Source organism: Rutilus rutilus, assembly GCF_951802725.1.
Source record: "Rutilus rutilus genome assembly, chromosome: 18".
In the NCBI taxonomy this organism is placed as follows: domain Eukaryota; kingdom Metazoa; phylum Chordata; class Actinopteri; order Cypriniformes; family Leuciscidae; genus Rutilus; species Rutilus rutilus.
In genome coordinates this window covers 12,973,697-12,993,064 of record NC_140231.1, presented here as the reverse complement: position 1 = coordinate 12,993,064, position 19,368 = coordinate 12,973,697, and the positions used below count along the sequence as shown (strand labels likewise).

General features: G+C 38.0%; 1 protein-coding gene across 2 annotated transcripts; it reads left to right on the top strand.

Moving 5' to 3' along the window:
- Positions 1–5,928: 5,928 nt before the first annotated feature.
- Positions 5,929–18,258, top strand: slc13a2 (solute carrier family 13 member 2). 2 transcript variants are annotated; one of them, XM_084386265.1, is made up of 12 exons: positions 5,929–6,134; positions 8,086–8,214; positions 12,277–12,413; positions 12,496–12,728; positions 13,579–13,762; positions 14,009–14,131; positions 14,905–15,114; positions 15,231–15,364; positions 15,460–15,596; positions 16,868–17,029; positions 17,179–17,316; positions 17,461–18,258. In XM_084386265.1, exons 1-12 carry the CDS (start codon positions 6,006–6,008, stop codon positions 17,596–17,598), a joined length of 1,854 nt encoding a protein of 617 aa, XP_084242391.1. In that variant the 5' UTR covers positions 5,929–6,005; the 3' UTR covers positions 17,599–18,258. The 2 variants fall into 2 exon arrangements, with proteins under 2 accessions (XP_084242391.1, XP_084242392.1); XM_084386266.1 differs by lacking the exons at positions 5,929–6,134; positions 8,086–8,214 and adding an exon at positions 11,526–11,622.
- The last annotated feature ends 1,110 nt before the right edge of the window (positions 18,259–19,368 follow it).

Sequence of the window (19,368 nt, the reverse complement as noted above, 5' to 3'; positions counted from 1 at the left end):
ATGGACTTTGTCTTTTATTGAGGTCAACTTCCATAAGTGGATCATTGAAAAAAAGATAAAAGTTCATATTCAGGAACAAGGAAGTTTGTCATTAAAGGTATTATCTTGATTTTAAACCATATATGGCCACTGTCAAATTAATTGATATGTCATGTAATAATCAGAAAATCTCAGGAGAACCCTGACATTTGACAAATGCAGATGCCCAGCTGTCTCTGACATGAATTATGACCCAGAGCATGTGTAGAAATACTAAATTCCACAAGGATTCCTGAAGGGGGGTGCATGCGTTCAGAAACAATATTTCAAGACCTTGAGATTATCTCCCAATAGACTGTTTTGGAAGACTTAGTGTCTGTTAGACAGCCATAAAGATGACTACAATGTCCTGCTGCAACCACGGTCTAGCATCAAAGCTCAATGTACTAAAGAAGATAATCTATAATAATGCTGAACAGCTCCATAAAGCTACTGTTATTATGACCTTGTAAATTTAGAGCAGTATCTATGTATTCTCAGTGCCTATAAGGAACATAGACACGGATATTTCAAGCAAATGTTACATTTACTGGATTTACTATCCATATATTGCACTGACTATCAATGTAAAAGGCTTTGAAATTATAGTATTTGGGTTTTATTGGAAGCTGTCCTCCCATCACACACATTAGCTCCAAAGGTTGTGTAGGAGAGATTATGTAACATGAGCTGTATCTTTAAGTAACAGAATTGCTAAAAGAAGATCATAACTTTGGACAAAAGTATATGTTGGACATTTAGCACATAATAGATGAAATATTTTCATTGTATTGGTCAATGGGCTTCAGAGATGAAACTGGTCATTCTTGATTTCATTTTCACATTAAGTCCTTATTAATTACAAACGGAGAGTTCAAAGTCTGTAAAGATGACTAATTCATGTTGATAAAAGTGTAAGTAAAGGCACTAGTCTCAGTCTATAAGATTATCAGGTGTATCACACGCTCTGCTGATCTGTTGATCACTAATGATCTTAAATGTATTACAGTAATCCAGCTGAGCACATCAGGTTTATGCATGAATCAGGTTTCAGGAAAAGACTGAAATTTGTATTCAACATTCATTAACCCTTATCTTAGTTTTGTGAACAGAAAAATAAAAGCCATATTGCTCTTGCACAAGGCTGTATAAAACTATGACATTTTTAAAGTGGAGTTATAGAACTGTAAAAGTCAAACTGGAAAGGTACAAAACATTTTGAAAAGAAAATATGAAGACGAAATACTCATTACGTGGTAAACTAAAATGACTTTCACTGGGCTAAATCATTCAAAACAATTATAAATGTAGATCTACGTGTTTCAGCTACACAACCTTCTTCAGGATTTCAAAATGAATCTGAAGACTTTATGAAGCTATACTGTATGTTTGCTGAATGAATGTGTAATAGCTTTGCAAAGCCGTTGCCGTTGATAATAAGAGTAAGCAAGTTTAGAACGTATACAAACAGAGTCCATGCAGACAGATGTAGATGCAAACAAATGTCTTTCTTTATTACTTGTGCATGTTAAACATGGTCTCAAAACTGGTCTCAAAACTTCTTGTACCTTGTAGGCAGCATAAGATTAAAATCCACCTGTGCACTACCCTGCCGTGCATTCAAAAACTGTGTGCTTCCCAATTACCAACGCACACACTTGTGCTCAGGTGCTCTAATTATACTCACAGAGCCACTCAGTAGACAACAAAAACTTTGCCATACAACAAATGGCTCCTACGGAATGCAATGACAATCATATATTTTGTATTGCTCTTCCTCTGTTAGTGGAGGAGGCCAGACCAGACTCATTTCTTCAGTATCCTGAAGAAAGCTGTGTAGCCGAAACACGTAGATCTACAGATCTACAGTAGATCTTTAATTGGTTTTAATGATTTAGCCCAGCTAATTAAAGGCTTTTTACTTCACCACGTGAGTGTCTTGGAGTATTTCGTCTTCATAATTTCACGTCCCTTTTAGTTTATCCAATGAGCACAAGTGGCTACATAAAGAATAATAAACTGTTCCAATAAACTTGATTTATTGAAAACTACATGTCAACTAACTCTCAGAGTATTAGTAGACTGTAGAGTAGGGTGTTAGGTGTTTGGGTTAGTAGAATAAGTTGACATATACTTGCAAAGTTACTTATAGTCAGTAGAATGTCTGTTGGGGAGCATCAAAATAAAGTGTTGGCAGATATTAAGCAGACAGTTTACTAATACTCTAATGACTGCTAGTTGACTTGTAGTTGTAAAGTAACTCACAGTTAGTAGAATGTCTGAAGTGGGCAATCAAAATGAACTGTAACAAGTTTTTTTTTTTAATGAATTTCTTTTATAAGAAGTCTTTTATGTTCACCAAGGCTGCATTTATTTAATCTAAATAATGTAAAACAGTAGTATTGTGAAAAATTATTACAGTACAAACTGTTTTATATATTAATATAGTTTAAAATGTCAAATTTTCAGTCACATTGCTCCAGTCTTCAGTGTCACATGATCCTTCAGAAATCATTATAGTATGCTGATTTGATGCTAAAGGAACATTTCTGATTATTATTGTCACATCAGAGGATGGTGATGAAGGAAGGAGATGGTGTCACGGTTTGAGTTTGCTTGTTCACGATTAGAGTTTTGCCCTGTCCAAATACCCATACTTGCGGTCTTTGCACTTGTCCACTTGTCTACTCTACTTACATGACAAATTTCCTGTATTTAGCCCAAGTGTTCAAGTATGCGTGAAGACTGCAAGTGTGTAAAGAAAATTTTTTTACCCGATGGGACACACTTATAGTGTTGCAAAAATACGTTGCATTATAAAATAAATGTCTGTTCAGTGGCTGCTATGTAACTAACAGAAGATACAATTTTAAAATTGTAGTGCTTCTAATTACGTGATTAAAAAAAAAAAAAACAGTTGCAAATGTTGTACAAAATACACATACCCTACTCATCTTTGCATTATGGTCTGCAAGTCTTAATTCACAGATCCGATCTTTTGACCATATCTGATTTTTTGGCCCGCCTGTTTATTCACTTTAGACAGGACCGGTATCCGATATCTGTGTTTACATTAATTCCCGCCCAAAATGAAACATTTTCGGTGATCGTTTTACTATGCACATGGTAGACCCTGGTTTTGAATGGCCGTGCTATTAAAATTATTTATATAATTCATGTCGGGTGGTCATGATTAATTTGCCAGCATGGACAAAATAACAGCTGTCATGACTGGTTTGCAGCGCAAAATCTGACGGAACAGATAGCCGACATAGTCCGGAAATAACTTTTTATTTACAGCTCAGATCTAGAATTCTAGAACATACATACATACATACATATACACAAACACCCATCCATCCATCCATCCATCCATCCAATCCATATGGATGGATAGATATTTTAATGAATCAACGAGAGAGAGAGAGAGAGAGAGAGAGAGAGAGAGAGAGAGAGAGAGAGAGTAACCTAATAGTGAAGCTTGTTGGTTTAATTACAGAGAAGTTTTCATCTGATTGCTGTGAAATATAATGTAGCTTTCAGTAGTAAAGCTGTTTTATTTATAAAAGTCACGGGCAGAGGTTTAAAACCAGCTCCTGAATTTTCTGTTCGCACAATTTCTTTTCTTTACAAAGATAAATATAAAGTTCCCACCTCAATAAAAAGCTGTGAGCGAGTGCATGTAGGCACGTCTGCCTCATAATACAACATTAAAAAGCTATATTTTGAATAAACATGACGTAGGTCGGATGTCCATATATCGGATATGTATCTGATTTAAAACCACATTTGGAAGTGGCTCAAATCTGATGCGAAAATATCGGATCTTTCGTGTTTACACGTGTGCAACAAATTCAGATCTGTGTCAGATGTGAGTAAAAGATTGGATTTTTTGTGCTAGTGTAAATGCAGCCTAGGTGTGTTTAGGCCACACACATCAGCACCAGCCCCTGACCAGAGTCCAGAGAGGACTCCTGTCCCAGTCCAGAGAGGACTCCAGCCCCTGATCAGAGTCCAGAGAGGACTCCAGCCCCTGATCAGAGTCCAGAGAGGATTCCTGCCCCTGACCAGAGTCCAGAAAGATTCCTGCCCCTGACCAGAGTCCAGAAAGGATTCCTGCCCCTGACCAGAGTCCAGAGAGGACTCCAGCCCCTGACCAGAGTCCAGAGAGGACTCCAGCCCCTGACCAGAGTCCAGAAAGATTCCTGCCCCTGACCAGAGTCCAGAAAGGATTCCTGCCCCTGACCAGAGTCCAGAAAGGACTCCAGCCCCTGACCGGAGTCCAGTGAGGACTCCTGCCCCTGACCAGAGTCCAGAGAGGACTCCTGCCCCTGATCGGAGTCCAGAGAGGACTCCTGCCCCTGATCAGAGTCCAGAGAGGACTCCAGCCCCTGACCAGAGTCCAGAGAGGACTCCTGCCCCTGACCAGAGTCCAGAGAGGACTCCTGCCCCTGACCGGAGTCCAGAGAGGACTCCTGCCCCTGACCAGACTCCAGAGAGGACTCCTGCCCCTGACCAGAGTCCAGAGAGGACTCCTGCCCCTGATCGGAGTCCAGAGAGGACTCCAGCCCCTGACCAGAGTCCAGAGAGGACTCCTGCCCCTGATCGGAGTCCAGAGAGGATTCCAGCCCCTGACCAGAGTCCAGAGAGGACTCCAGCCCCTGACCGGAGTCCAGTGAGGATTCCAGCCCCTGACCAGAGTCCAGAGAGGATTCCAGCCCCTGACCAGAGTCCAGAGAGGACTCCAGCCCCTGACCGGAGTCCAGTGAGGATTCCAGCCCCTGACCAGAGTCCAGAGAGGACTCCAGCCCCTGACCGGAGTCCAGTGAGGATTCCAGCCCCTGACCAGAGTCCAGAGAGGACTCCAGCCCCTGACCGGAGTCCAGTGAGGATTCCAGCCCCTGACCAGAGTCCAGAGAGGACTCCAGCCCCTGACCGGAGTCCAGTGAGGACTCCTGCCCCTGATCAGAGTCTAGAGAGGACTCCTGCCCCTGATCAGAGTCTAGAGAGGGCTTCTGCCCCTGATCAGAGTCCAGAGAGGGCTTCTGCCCCTGAGTCCGCTCCAGAATCCGCTCCAGCCCAAGAGTCCATCCCAGAATCCACTCCAGCCCATGAGGCTGCTCCAGTCCACAACCCCATGGCTCCCCCCCCCCCCCCCCCCCCCCCAAAAAAAAAAAATTGGGGCGGACGGGACTTTGGATTCCATAGATATGGACAATCTCTCATTTTGTTTGACATTAAATAAATAACACTAGTTATGAAACATAACACTTCAGAATAATCAATTTATTAACATACATTTTTAAAGCATTTAGGTTAATGTTAATTTTTACATATACTAATACATTAACATTTGTATAAATTGACATTAATGCATTATGAATGAACATGAATTAACAATAGTGCATAAAAGTCTATTTATAAATGAACAGTAACAGAATAATAAATGCAAGTAAAAATACTTTATTATTATTTCATGATGTTGAACTAATGCTAATGCTAATCAAATGAATCTACTGTATAAAGTGTTTTGTTACTTGATTATTTCCTTAATCTTTCATTTATTCTTTACAAACCAGCACAATGGCAATTATATTATTCCCGCACATTTAGAAGAGAACTGTGAGAAGCATTCTTTGCATATCTCCGGTGTGAAAGAGACACTATCAGGGTGACTCCAGCTCTTCCATGATGACATTAGCAGTGTGAAAAGTTCAGATGTGCAATAAATAAATTCATTAGTCAGTGTTTTAACAAAACAATGAATTGCGGCTTTAGAAAAAGATAACAAATGGGTTAATCTTTTTTTGTTTGCCGTCTCTTTTACCCTCCCCTCCTTCATTCCTCTATTTACCCTCCCCTTGTTCACACAGTTAATGTTTAATTTTTCTTATGTGACGATGCCTATAAACACATTGATCTAGCTCGACCTTCATCAGCAATCCATCCACCACACACCTGACATCTGCAGCTGAGGACCAGAAGACATGGGACTTCCAGGGATTCCAGAAGATGTTGCATTAATCCTACGCTGGATATGGCTTCACAGAAACTACCTGATCATCTTCATCACCCCTTTACTAATATTGCCCCTGCCGATTGTCATCCCAACTCCGGTAAGTGCCTTTCTACAGGAGTATTTTGTGGAAAATCAATTCAAAGCCATTGAACATGTTAACCAAAATAGTTTCTTTATGCATCTACATTTTGTGTATGTGAATTTGTAATAGCCAAATGACTGAAATATATCAATGTGATATCGGAACATTTAAAAATAAAATCTCATCATCAGCTGAATGATGGCTGAAAACCTCACTGCGCTTATTTATGATCTGTGGAACACTATATTTACACAGCTTGCGGAGGTCATCCTCAAGTCACAAACAAAGAAAATGAAGCCATGTGGCCCACTGTTACTCAACATCTTGAGACCCGGTTACTCTGACCTTAAGAACATCAGCTGAAAAAATAATGCACAAAACTCTACTCTCTATTTCAATCAATTATTGAAATGGTAATGTTAACCCTTAAACGCATACCTCGGTTCTTTAGTGACCTGGGACATCATTCACTACCGTCTTCCTCATCCATTTTTTTAAGTTAGACATCAACCTTCTTAGTATTCCTCAATTAATTCATTATAAACAATATAACAAGAAAAAAAAACAATTATAAAAGAATGGCTGTTTTCCTATTCATTTCCTATTCATTTTTTGTAAAGAGGTTTTTTGCATAACGACCCGAGGTGTGTAACAGTGTAAATATATTTTTCCGCACAACAATAATTTAATCTTTTATGACTGAAGAAGTGTAATTCACTTTTATTCCACAAGGTGGCAATGTCTGAGACACAATGATGAAGTGACGTTTCACTCATAGTTACCGCAGACTGAAAACAAAAGAATAGGAAGTATCATCAGCAAAACTTGAAATGGCACAGCGATTTACTGCAGAGCAAAAACTGAACACAATCAAATATTAGTGTCACTGTCACTTTATGGTGGATCTGGTGAAGAAGCCGTCAGCGATCAAAATATTGATTTGATGAATAGTTTTGAGAATGTTTAAGATTGCAAAAATGAGCCAGATGCTGAATTTGGGAAATGAGCTCTGACGAGGATAGTGATGATGGTATAAAACATCTGAACCCTTCCAAGCTACAAAAGATAACAAAATATGCTATTTTTTATTCTTCTGTGATTGTTATTCTAATATCAGGAGAGTTTTTATATTATCGCAACAGGTAGAGATCCATCCGTGTTAGATATAGATCCGGATCGCTAAAGACCCGAATATGTAAGAATGATTGTCGAAACATTCATGCATTTAAGGGTTAATAAAAATAAAAAAGAATGATCAGACATTTAAGACCCCCTAAAGTGGCTAAACTATTACTATTAGTGTTATTTTTTGTATTTCTTTTGTTTTTTTAAACTACACTAGATAGAATTGAGCTACACGATCCATCATGCACCACAGCACATTCATAGTCTTATATTACAATGTTTAAAGGTCCACCAAACACACACACACACACACACATTACAAACTTTCAGAATTTCATCTTACTTTTTAGCCATATAAATATCAGAAACTGCACCAAATTTGTCTAAAGCTTCTGTTCCATTAAAAAAAGACTTATTTCATTTTTCAGGCTTTACATGGCTAAACATACACAGCCTTTTCTCAAGTAATAAAATTCTTCCATAAAATAAAAGCATCCATAAAAGTAAATGAATTCAAAATAGTTTACAGTCGTTTATGTTCAAGGGTTAGTTTTATCAGCTTTCTGAGAATGATCGATGTGTCTAAATAGGTCTTCAAGAGATACAGTAGTGACCCCTGGAACTTGCACTAGATGTAAGAGATAGAATCAAATCCCACCCTTTCCTCCCCTTTGACAAGCTAAGATGAGAGGATTGCCATAGACCTGAGATCACATCTTAGATGTGCAATGCATCTTATTCACATCCAATAATTCTCTTCTACAGAAATGAGCCCTACTGCTACGTGAACAGGTGATGTATTCCCTTACGTTTTGACACGTATGACTATTGTGTTCTTCAGGAGGCGAGATGTGGTTATGTCATCATCCTGATGGCACTGTTCTGGTGCACAGAGTGTATGCCTCTCGCCATCACTGCCCTGCTGCCCGTCGTCCTCTTCCCCATGATGGGCATCATGGAGTCTGAAAAGGTATTGTTCAAAAAAATATTCCATGATTAGCATTTTGTATTAAAAAAATTCTTTAAATACTTAAGTATCTATCTATCTATCTATCTATCTATCTATCTATCTATCTATCTATCTATCTATCTATCTATCTATCTATCTATCTATCTATCTATCTATCTATCTATCTATCTGTCTGTCTGTCTGTCTGTCTGTCTGTCTTTCTGTCTTTGTCTATCTATCTATCTACGTATCTATCTGTCTGTATCTATCTATCTATCTGTCTGTCTGTCTTTCTGTCTATCTATCCATCTACGTATCTATCTGTCTGTATCTATCTATCTATCTATCTATCTATCTATCTATCTATTACAGTTGTCCTCAATCGCTTTCAATTCTCAAATAAGATTTTTTTTCGCATCGTATTCACAAAACTTCTTAAGGCTAGAGAGGTAGCTCCTAACTTGCCGATTTAGGAAAACTCTTAGTGGTAAAATGTTTTGTGAATATGGCCCCTCATCTCTGAACAGTTAGTTTCTTGTTCACATCAGATTCGAATTTCTTATTGAATTACAATTTAAATTACATGTGTTTTGGCACATGTGTGCAAAAGAGTAAATACAATTTTCTACAATTTGCACAATGACTAAATGCACATGGCTTGTTGATCAAAACTGATGAGTTGATTCTCAGTTAAAGGGGTGGTTGATTATGATTTCACTTTTCTAACTTTAGTTAGTGTGCAATGTTGCTGTCTGAGCATAAACAACATATGCAAACTTACAATGCTCAAAGTTCAAAGCAAAAGGAGATATTTTATTTTAAAGAAGTTGCTTATTAAGGAACTACACGAGCTTCCTCCTGGGTTAGTGACATCACAAACGCTAAAACGTATATAAACCCTTCCCCCGGGAACGCGATTTATAGATTATCAAGACAGAATATGCTAATCAATGACAAGGAGATAACTACACATAAGCTATATAAATTCATCAACTAACCATTCAGAAATGTTGTCTACATGTTGTCACTTCTTCTTCAGTCTGTCCGTATTTGTCCGACTCCGGTTTAAACATAAAAGGCTAAAGGTTTTTTTCATTTTCAGTACATGTCTGTGTGAGGTAAAATGACACAAGCTGTTGAAGCTCCGCCCTCTGTGCCGGGAGCAGCAGCTCATTTGCATTTAAAGGGACAAACAATAAAACTGTGCGTTTTTGTTCAGCCTCCAAAAGTAACAATTTTAACATGCTATATAAAAATATCTGTGGGATATTTTGAGCTAAAACTTCACATACACACTCTGGGAACGTCAAAGACTTATTTTACATCTTGTAAAAAGGGCATTTTACCACCCCTTTTAAACTGTCAAACTCTTCACAACATGTAAAAATGTTTTCATCGTGTGAGCCATCACATGCAAAATGATCAATTGAGTGATCAAAATCTGTCAGACATGTTAAATTCCATGAATGTTTGTAATGTTGTAATGTAATTTGGCAAATAATGTAATGAAATAGGAATCACAATCTTATCACCAACATTTTTGAAAATAGAGGAACATCACAACTCTGAACAGCAGCAGCTACATCAATGCTGTATTTGTATTTATACAGTATACATTTTTGTAGAAATGTGTTATATGTAAACTGAAAATTATTGTCTTTGAAGAGCAATAGGAAGAAATGTGAGATATGTGTCAGAGACAGACATAATACAGTGTGTAAAAATGAACAAGCAACTGTGAATTTTAAGTTTACATGTAACACATTTCTGCAAAAATAAATGTACTGTATATAAATACAAATGTTCATTTACTTTTAGTGTGCAACATTATTGATTTTTCCCAGTTAATATTTACATACTGTCTGAATCTGTATTTAAAAAGCTCAGTGTAATACACAGACAAAACATTCTTGTATAGTATAAAAGCAGTTAAAAACACAAAATTTGTGTATAACACATATTTCCATAGAGAAAAAATAAATATAAACATTTTGACCAGCATGGCTCACACAATGATAAAAACACCTTTTATTTTGGTGCCATTGGCCAATTTACTGACACAATAATAGATTTTGAAGCATGAATTAAATGGTTTGGGTGAGTTACTTCATTTTGCAGACATGCATTAGAGTTCTGATGTTCCAACAAACAATTGTGACAATTGAGCTTACAGTTTAGAGAATGTTAAGACTGTTTCGAAAAATGTCCCAAAGCGATTGAGAAAACTGTATATAACTAAACATAATGGGCAAGCAAACTACTCGCATAACAATTGTTATATAGTTATCATAAGAGATTATCAGTTTTATTACTGTAATCGCAAGCACAAAAGCCATGGAAATCTACTTTAAAGTAATGACTGATCACATGCCCCGAGAGATTTACCTTCATCAGCATGAAAACTATTTGTACAAGCGTTATCTCTAATGATTTGAGAACTTTATGGGCCATAAAAGCAGTTTTTATGAACACCTTTGAACATGTCACCAGCCAAACTGTAATATATCTTTATTTTCCTTATCTTTCCTTCTTTGACTGATTTTAGACACTCTAAAATCTAATGAGTCTGTCAATAAGGAAATACAACCACAGCATACCGTGCTTTGTTCCTTATCCCACAATGCAATGCTCTCAACTTGACTTTCCATCTCCCAAATGAATGGTTATGAACATCTTGACTCTCTTTCTCAGATTGCCAACACATTTTACACAAAATTTGATTAAAAATGCTTATTTCTAAAAGGTTTACTTGATTCTATTTTTTTTTTTTTTTTTTACGTTTAACCATTTTGTAATGCATACAGTTTCACATACTATTTTTGCCACTTCACTCACAAAACTTTTGTGTTCTCTCGCAGTAAGAGAACTTCTAATAGTCTAATGACTGGTAGCTGACATAGTTACAGTTAGCCAACTTAAAGTCCCCCTGTGGTAAACAATCAAGCTTTTAATGTTGTTCATACAGTATGTCTATGTGGTGTTTTTAATATGCTTTAAGGTAAACCATGTACATATTCATAAGTCAATGCCATTGCTGATTATTGTGGCGAGCACGACGAGGTCGAGGGCCGTGGGAGGATGGCGCGAGGCCGGTGGCGTGATTGATAATGAGTGACATGTGACGCACCGGTCTCGCATCTCTCACGGAGGAGCGGAAGCATTAGCATAAAGGAGGAGCGACGACAGTGAAGAGCGAGAGACCGGTGCGTCGCGCACGTGTCACTCATTATCAATCACGCCACCGGCCTCGCGCCATCCTCCCACGGCCCTCGACCTCATCGTGCTCGCCACAATTATTTTCTCCTTAAAACTGCAGTGAACCAAAAGACAGTCTCGAAAATGCGGTTTGAAATCGCTAGTGTTTCTGACATCACAAACTACCTTGTAACCAATCACGTCAACGTATGATGAGTGGATCTCAGAGCTGGTGTGAGTGAGTGGACGCGGGGATAATTTGCATATTCATCATTGAACCGCGTATACTAAATGAGGCAAGGGTGTAGAACATTCAAGCTATTTTAAGACATATCATAAATATGTCATTTTGGTGATCAAAGATGAGTTTTAAGGTATACAATTACTGACTACAGGGGGACTTTAAAGTTAGTAGTATGTCTAAAGTGGACCATCAAATAGCATTACCTAGATTTTTCATATTATTTCCATCACAAAGGTTTTGTGAGGGAACGCAGTTTTTTGGGGTGAATGCAAAAGTTTTGCATGAGAACACAAGCATTGAAATATATGTTTTCCCTATTATCATATCAGTTTGGTGGCTCCGTACACACTGTGTATACATGTAACACAACCCATGTTGACCAGAAATATGACATTAAGGCCCGGTTTCACAGACAGGGCTTATATTAAGCCAAGATTAGGCCTTAGTTTAGGACATTTAAGTAGTTTTTATAAATGTACTTTAGAAAAAACATTTCTAGTGTGTATCTTGAGACAAAACATATTTTAAGCTATCCCAGTGCAAGTTGCTTTCAGTTAAAACAGCTCAAACATGCATTTTAACCTGGGACTACACTTAAGCCTTGTTTGTGAAATCGGGGGTAAGTGTGTTACTTTGTGTTTCAGGTGTGTGTTCAGTACCTAAAGGACACCAACATGCTGTTTATAGGGGGTCTGCTGGTGGCTATAGCTGTTGAACACTGGAATCTCCATAAGCGCATCGCTCTGAGTGTCCTCCTGGTAGTTGGAGTTCGGCCTGCTTTGTAAGATCACACACGATGAAATCGTACGCTTCATTTCTGTCTCAATCACACACTCACCTGTTTTTCACACTCACTTCTGCAGGCTGATGCTGGGGTTCATGATCGTAACAGCCTTCCTCTCCATGTGGATCAGCAACACGGCCACCACAGCCATGATGTTGCCCATTTCTCAAGCTGTTCTCGAACAGCTCAGCGCCACAGAAGCAGACTCTGATGAGAAAGAGCTGAGGGAAGGCCAAGATAATCAAGCGTTTGAGTTGACCGAGGTCAACATCAAACATCCTTTGGACAACGCCACTGGAGACAAACCCAACGGTATGTCTGACGTGTTGACACTTTTAAACTTTATTTTATTATCTTATAACGTTAACCTGTACATTATCTTAAACATCTCACAAGGCTTCAAAACTTTTACGAATGTAGTATGTGAAGCTTTGTTACATCAAGCTGTGTTTAATATATGATGTTACGGGCCAGTTTTATAATGTAGGTTTAGTGTTTGTTTAATTATTTAAACATTTGCAATAGTTTGGGCCGTGTTCTCATTGCCTTGACACCATTTTGACCGGCAGTTGGCAGCCTATAGTGCTTTGAACTCTTCGAAGGAATGAATCATTTGGCAAAGAATTTGGTTTAATTGATTTGGAGTTTCGAAAAGCTCATTTTGACTACAGTCGATAACTAAGACGCAAGAAAAAGCGACTCAGTGTGATTTGAGAGAAATGACAGTACAGCCGTTGTTACACCAAATTCTGTGACCTATCAAATTCTGTGACTGTAGACGGCTGTTGTAACCCTAACCCAACCTTACCCCTACCATTAGCACCTACACTGTAAAAAAAAAGTTGCTGCCTTAAATTTTTAAGTACACTCAACTTGGGTGTTTAATCATTTCAACTTAAATTACATCACATCTTGTATAACTTGTATGAAGTTGAAAATTGCTTAACTTATTTTTAAGAGTTAAAGCAATGTAAAAACATATGTTGTCAGAACTTATTGATCATTTAAATTTACAGTGTAATACGGTCACAGAATTTGGTGTAACACCGGTTTAAGTCACACGAATGAGCAGAACAATATACAGCATTTCCACTATTAACCAATCAGTGGTAATAACACACAGTCTTAAAACTTACATCCCACCTGTTCTTAATCTTGACAGTCAATCCAGATCTGGAGGCAAGAATCAATTCACTCTCTGAATGCAGGAAGAAAGAACGTGAAGCGAAGTACATTCGTCTCTTTAAAGGAATGAGTCTATGCGTGTGTTACTCCGCCAGCATCGGAGGAACTGCCACCCTAACGGGCACCACACCAAATCTCATTCTCAAGGGCCAGATGGATGCGTACGTTTGTCAAGTTTCCTGTCATGACTCTGATCTGTGTTGTATAAAAAATTAATTAATTTCTTAAATGATAAAATCATTCCCATCATTGTTTTGGTCATAATAAATGTTATAATTATTCAAATATTTTTCTCTTTAAGATTATGCATGGTTGTGCACACAATCTGTTGGACCTACAACATAAAAATGTGCATACAGTACTGGAGCCAAATTATAAACTGCACACACATTTGCCCTTTTTTACAGGATTTTTCCAGAAAACCATGGCGTGATCAACTTTGCCAGCTGGTTCGGTTTTGCCTTTCCTAACATGTTGCTGATGCTGGTGCTGTCTTGGCTTTGGCTGCAGTTCATGTACTTAGGTCTTAAGTGAGTAACTTTACTTTAAATACGTTGTGTCCTAGACATACATTGAGTGTTTTTAGCTAAGACCATTGGTTCTCAACTCTTTTGACTCAAAGAGCTCCTATTATTCAATACAATTGTTAAAAAAAAACAATTTTGGCTAAAAGTATTTCTGGCATTTCTGCTGTAATTATGATAATGCTGCTTAATTTCAGACCTTTTTATTACCAAGATTCTGATTCTGTATATTACTTCGATAGATATTAGGGGGAAAAGAAATAGGATTTCATGTTGATTTTTGCATACGTTAGTGCTGTCAAATCAATTAATCGTGATTAATTGCATCTAACATAAACGTTTTTGTTTACATGCGTCGGTATATATTATTATTATTTTAATATATAGTGTATAGATATGTGTGTGTGCGTGTGTCTTTATATACATATACAAATATATATATATATATAAATATAATGATAACATATACACACACACATATATTATGTAACTTTTATGTTAGATGCGATTAATCGCGATTGATCGATTTGATAGCACTAATATATAACCATATAAATTTAATTTAAATAATCATATAATATCAAATGATGCCCTGTTGAAAGTTTGAGTTGAGTAGATGTACCTATAATGGAAACAGCTGGTCATGAAATGTTATCTCAAAAGCAGCTTACAATATAATTTTAATGACCTGTTAATGTTAATCTGACGTTTTTAAGGTAGAAATCTGAGGTTGGTTTAAGCATTCTTTCATTCATTGTTTGGTGAATGTTTCTCCCCAGTTTTAAAAAAACTTTTGGCTGCGGTTCGAAGAATGAGGGAGACAAAGACGCTTACAGAGTGATGAAGAATGAATATAAGAAGTTGGGTTCGATATCTTTTGCTGAGGGCGGAGTGCTTGTCATCTTTGTGATCCTGGTGATCCTGTGGTTCACACGAGAACCAGGCTTCATGCCAGGCTGGGCTACCGAGCTCTTCAACAAAAACGGACAGTGAGTACACTTCACCCCAAAACTTATAGCAATAGTTTACTTTTAAACAAATAAAAATGAAAAGTTTTGGTCATTGCATTTGAATTTCTTCCAATTTTCTCTTTGTCTCCGTAAAGATATGTCACCGATGGCACTGTGGCCATTTTCATGTCAACCATGTTCTTCCTCATTCCATCTCGGATAGACTTTCTCTATTCGATCAAATCTCAGGATGAACATGATGAAGAAGCTGAAGGAGATGAGCAGGAAGGTAAAGTGGCTCTGCTTTCAGAGTATCCGCACAGAATATTTATCAGTTTAAACCAGGTCTTAAACCAGAGCTACTGGTCCATCTGTTTTATAAAGGAGGAGCAAAACAGGAAAAGAAGAAGAAACTGAAGGGTACGCCCACTCTACTAAACTGGAAGGTGGTGCATGATCGCATGCCCTGGAACATAGTCCTGCTCCTGGGGGGAGGATTTGCCTTGGCAAAAGGAAGTGAGGTAAGAGGATGACAGAATGACACATTAAAATGGCAGTAAATGTACATTCATTAGTCTTTTATGGAATTACAGTTACAAGTAGATTTTTTTTTACATTTTCTGAAGAAAAGGAGAAGGTTCTGTGGGGTGCTGCTCACCCATGCGAAACATGTCGACACAAAGCTGGGAGATTTGGATGGTTGCTAGGGTCTTTTTATTGAAAAAAAAAAAAGTTTAATAATGTGTTTTATCATGTGTAAAATGGTAAATGTTAGACAAGTTACGTGCTGAAATTGAATAATATACATGTAATGTAATATAATGGGTAACACTTTTGATATTCCACTTCAGACATTCTATTAATTGTAAGAAACTTTGCAACTACAAGTCAACTAACAGTCATTAGAGTATTAGTAGACTGTCTGATATCTATTGATGCTCCCCAACAGACATTCTACTGACTATAAGTAACTTTGCAACTACGTCAACTTATTCAACTAACCCAAACCCTAAGTCTACTAATATTCTAGTGAATGTTTGTTGACATTTAGCTGCCCCTATATATATATATATGTATATGTGTGTGTGTGTGTGTGTGTGTGTGTGTGTGTCACTACTAGTAATATGTGGATGTGGAGTTTCGTGATGTGATGTGGACATTGTGGAGTGATGCGATGTGATGTGGAGCGATGTGGAGTGATGTGAAGTGAAGCGATCTGAAGTGATGTGGAGCGATGCAATGTGATGTGAAGCGATCTGAAGTGATGTGGAGTGATGCGATGTGAAGTGAAGCGATCTGAAGTGATGTGGAGCAATGTGATGTGATGTGAAGTGAAGTGAAGCGATCTGAAGTGATGTGATGTGGAGTGATGTGATGTGAAGCAACCTGAAGTGATTTGGAGTGATGTGATGTGAAGTGAAGCGATGTGAATGTGAAGTGATGTGGAGTGAATGTGAAGTGAAGCGATGCGATGTGATGTGGAGCGATGCGATGTGGAAGTGAATGTGAAGTGGAGCGATGTGGAAGTGAATGTGAAGTGGAGCGATGTGAAGTGAAGTGAAGCGATCTGAAGTAATGTGAAGTGAAGTGAAGTGAAGTGAAGTGATCTGAAGTGAAGTGAAGCGATGTGATGTGATGTGATGTGATGTGATGTGATGTGATGTGATGTGATGTGATGCAACCTGAAGTGATGCGATGTGAATGTGAAGTAGCGATGTGGAGTGAATGTGAAGTGAAGCGATGTGATGTGAAGTGATGTGGAATAATGTGATGTGATGTGATGTTTGTGTAGGAATCTGGACTATCGGTGTGGTTGGGTGAAAGCCTGGCCCCTCTGCAGAGCATCCCACCCTTCGCCATCTCCCTGATCCTGTGTTTGCTGGTGGGAACGTTCACAGAATGTTCCAGCAACACGGCCACCACCACGCTATTCCTGCCCATTCTTGCCTCTATGGTGAGTACACAGCATACAGAAACCTACCAAACCAATTCTACAGCTTAAATTACACACATTCATTCGACCTTAAAGTGAATTTCGAAGCTGAAGTGTTTAACTTGCCAACAAGTATGGAAGTGGTAATAATGCGTAGTCTCTGTTCTCAGGCCACAACTATCGGGCTCCATCCGCTCTATGTGATGCTGCCCTGCACGATCAGCGCTTCGTTGGCATTCATGCTTCCTGTCGCCACTCCTCCCAACGCCATCGCTTTCTCTTATGGCAACCTCAGAGTCGTGGACATGGTATGGTTAACTACATTTTATATGAGTTTTGATGTTCCATTGGATTTTATAAACCTTAAGTGGGATTTGCATGTGAAAATACAATTTTGGGGACATTGTATATGGAAAAATCAGTGGATAATTGTATTTTCCTTCTGTCTCCAGGCACAGGCGGGCTTCATTCTCAACATCATTGGCATTCTGTGCATCAACCTCGGCATCAACACATGGGGAATGGCCATGTTCAACCTAGGAACCTTTCCCACATGGGCCAATGGCACAAATTCCACACATACACCATGAACGTCTTTACATAGAATTCTTTGGTTTAGTGAGAATACTGAAGGGAAAGAAAGGGGAGAAAGGAAGCTAATCCAAAAAAATGGCATCATCAAATGCACAAAAGTGTCAGTGTGCAGTATTAGAGTGTGTAGCCCTATGGAGCAAAAGCTTAGTTTTTCTCAAAACCTCTTGAAACGATCTTTTCAAGCCCTAAATGAAGTGGCCAGTGAGGATTTACAGCCTCCATTTAGTGTTCAGAATTATGCATCACTTATTTACATATTTAAAGTCACTCAAGTATGAGGACTGTGTAAATGTGAGTTGGCTCCATGTAGCGCATTTTGCCCCAATGTGGCTCAAATCTGATCCAAGTTCAGGTTTTTAACATACTTTGTGGCTTTGGTTTTCACAAGTAGGTTTTCTGTTCTTCCATTTGTGCTGGTTCACGAAATTTAATTTAATTTATAGGGTCTGGATAAGACCTTTTATATTTTAGATCCCTTTTTTGGATCTTTGTCTATTTAATACATTTTAATGACACATTTGAATCATAAATCTTCATTTGTGAGGTAGCACAGTTAAATAAATGCCCCTTAATTTGACGTACTATAAATGCTTAAATGTAAATTTCACATCATTTTTTTTAGAATGTGCTTTGTCAAATAAAACTAATTTTGTGCAAACTTGTGAGAACTTTCATTCACAGCACCTGCTGTAGCAATATTGTTGATAAATGGGAGTATATTTAAGTACTGATGTACTATAAATTGCAAATGCAAGGTAAATCTTGGGACCTGCATTTGTTTTACAGGGTTTTATCTCTTTTCTTTTAGGTTTTTAAATGTTTTTCCAGAGATGACGCTTAACAAGTCTGCATTTTGCGGTTTAAAAATACAGAAAAATACAGCAATATTGTAAAACTATTGTATTGTATTTATTGTATTCAAAATAACTTTTCTATTTGAATATATTTTAAAATGTAATTTATTTGTGTGATGGGAAAGCTAAAATTTCAGCAGCCATTACTAACAGTCTTCATTTATTATTATCAATGTTGAAAACAGTTGTTCAGCTTAAAGGGATACTCCCCCAGAGTTAAACAGTTGAGTTTTACCGTTTTCAAATCCATTCAGCCTATCTCCGGGTCTGGGGGTCCCACTTTTAGCATAGCTTAGCATAATGAATTGAACCGGACAAGACCATTAGCATCTCTCTCAAAAAAATGAACAAAGAATTTCGATATTTTTCCTATTTAAAACTTGACTCTTCTGTAGTTACATCGTGTACTAAGACCGACGGAAAATGAAAAGTTTCATATCATTGAATGTCATGCGTCATATCATTACACCTGCTGGACTCATGGTACGGCAGCAAAGTTTCTTGATTATTACGCAGGAATGAGAGTATAGTTCCTAGCCATATCAGCCTAGAAAATCGCAACTTTTCATTTTCCGTCGGTCTTAGTACACGATGTAACAGAAGAGTCAAGTTTTAAATAGGAAAAATATCGAAACTCTTTGTTCATTTTTTTGAGAGAGATGCTAATGGTCTTGTCCGGTTCAATTCATTATGCTAAGCTATGCTAAAAGTGGGACCCCCAGACCCGGAGATCGGCTGAATGGATTCGAAAACGGTAAAACTCAACTGTTTAACTCTGGGGGAGTTGTAAAATGAGCCTATTTCAAAAAAAAGTGGAGTATCCCTTTAACATTTTTGCTGTAACCGTGGTACTTTTCCCCCCAAGATGCTTTGATAGTTGACAAATTATTTTCCTTGTTGAAAAAAAAACAC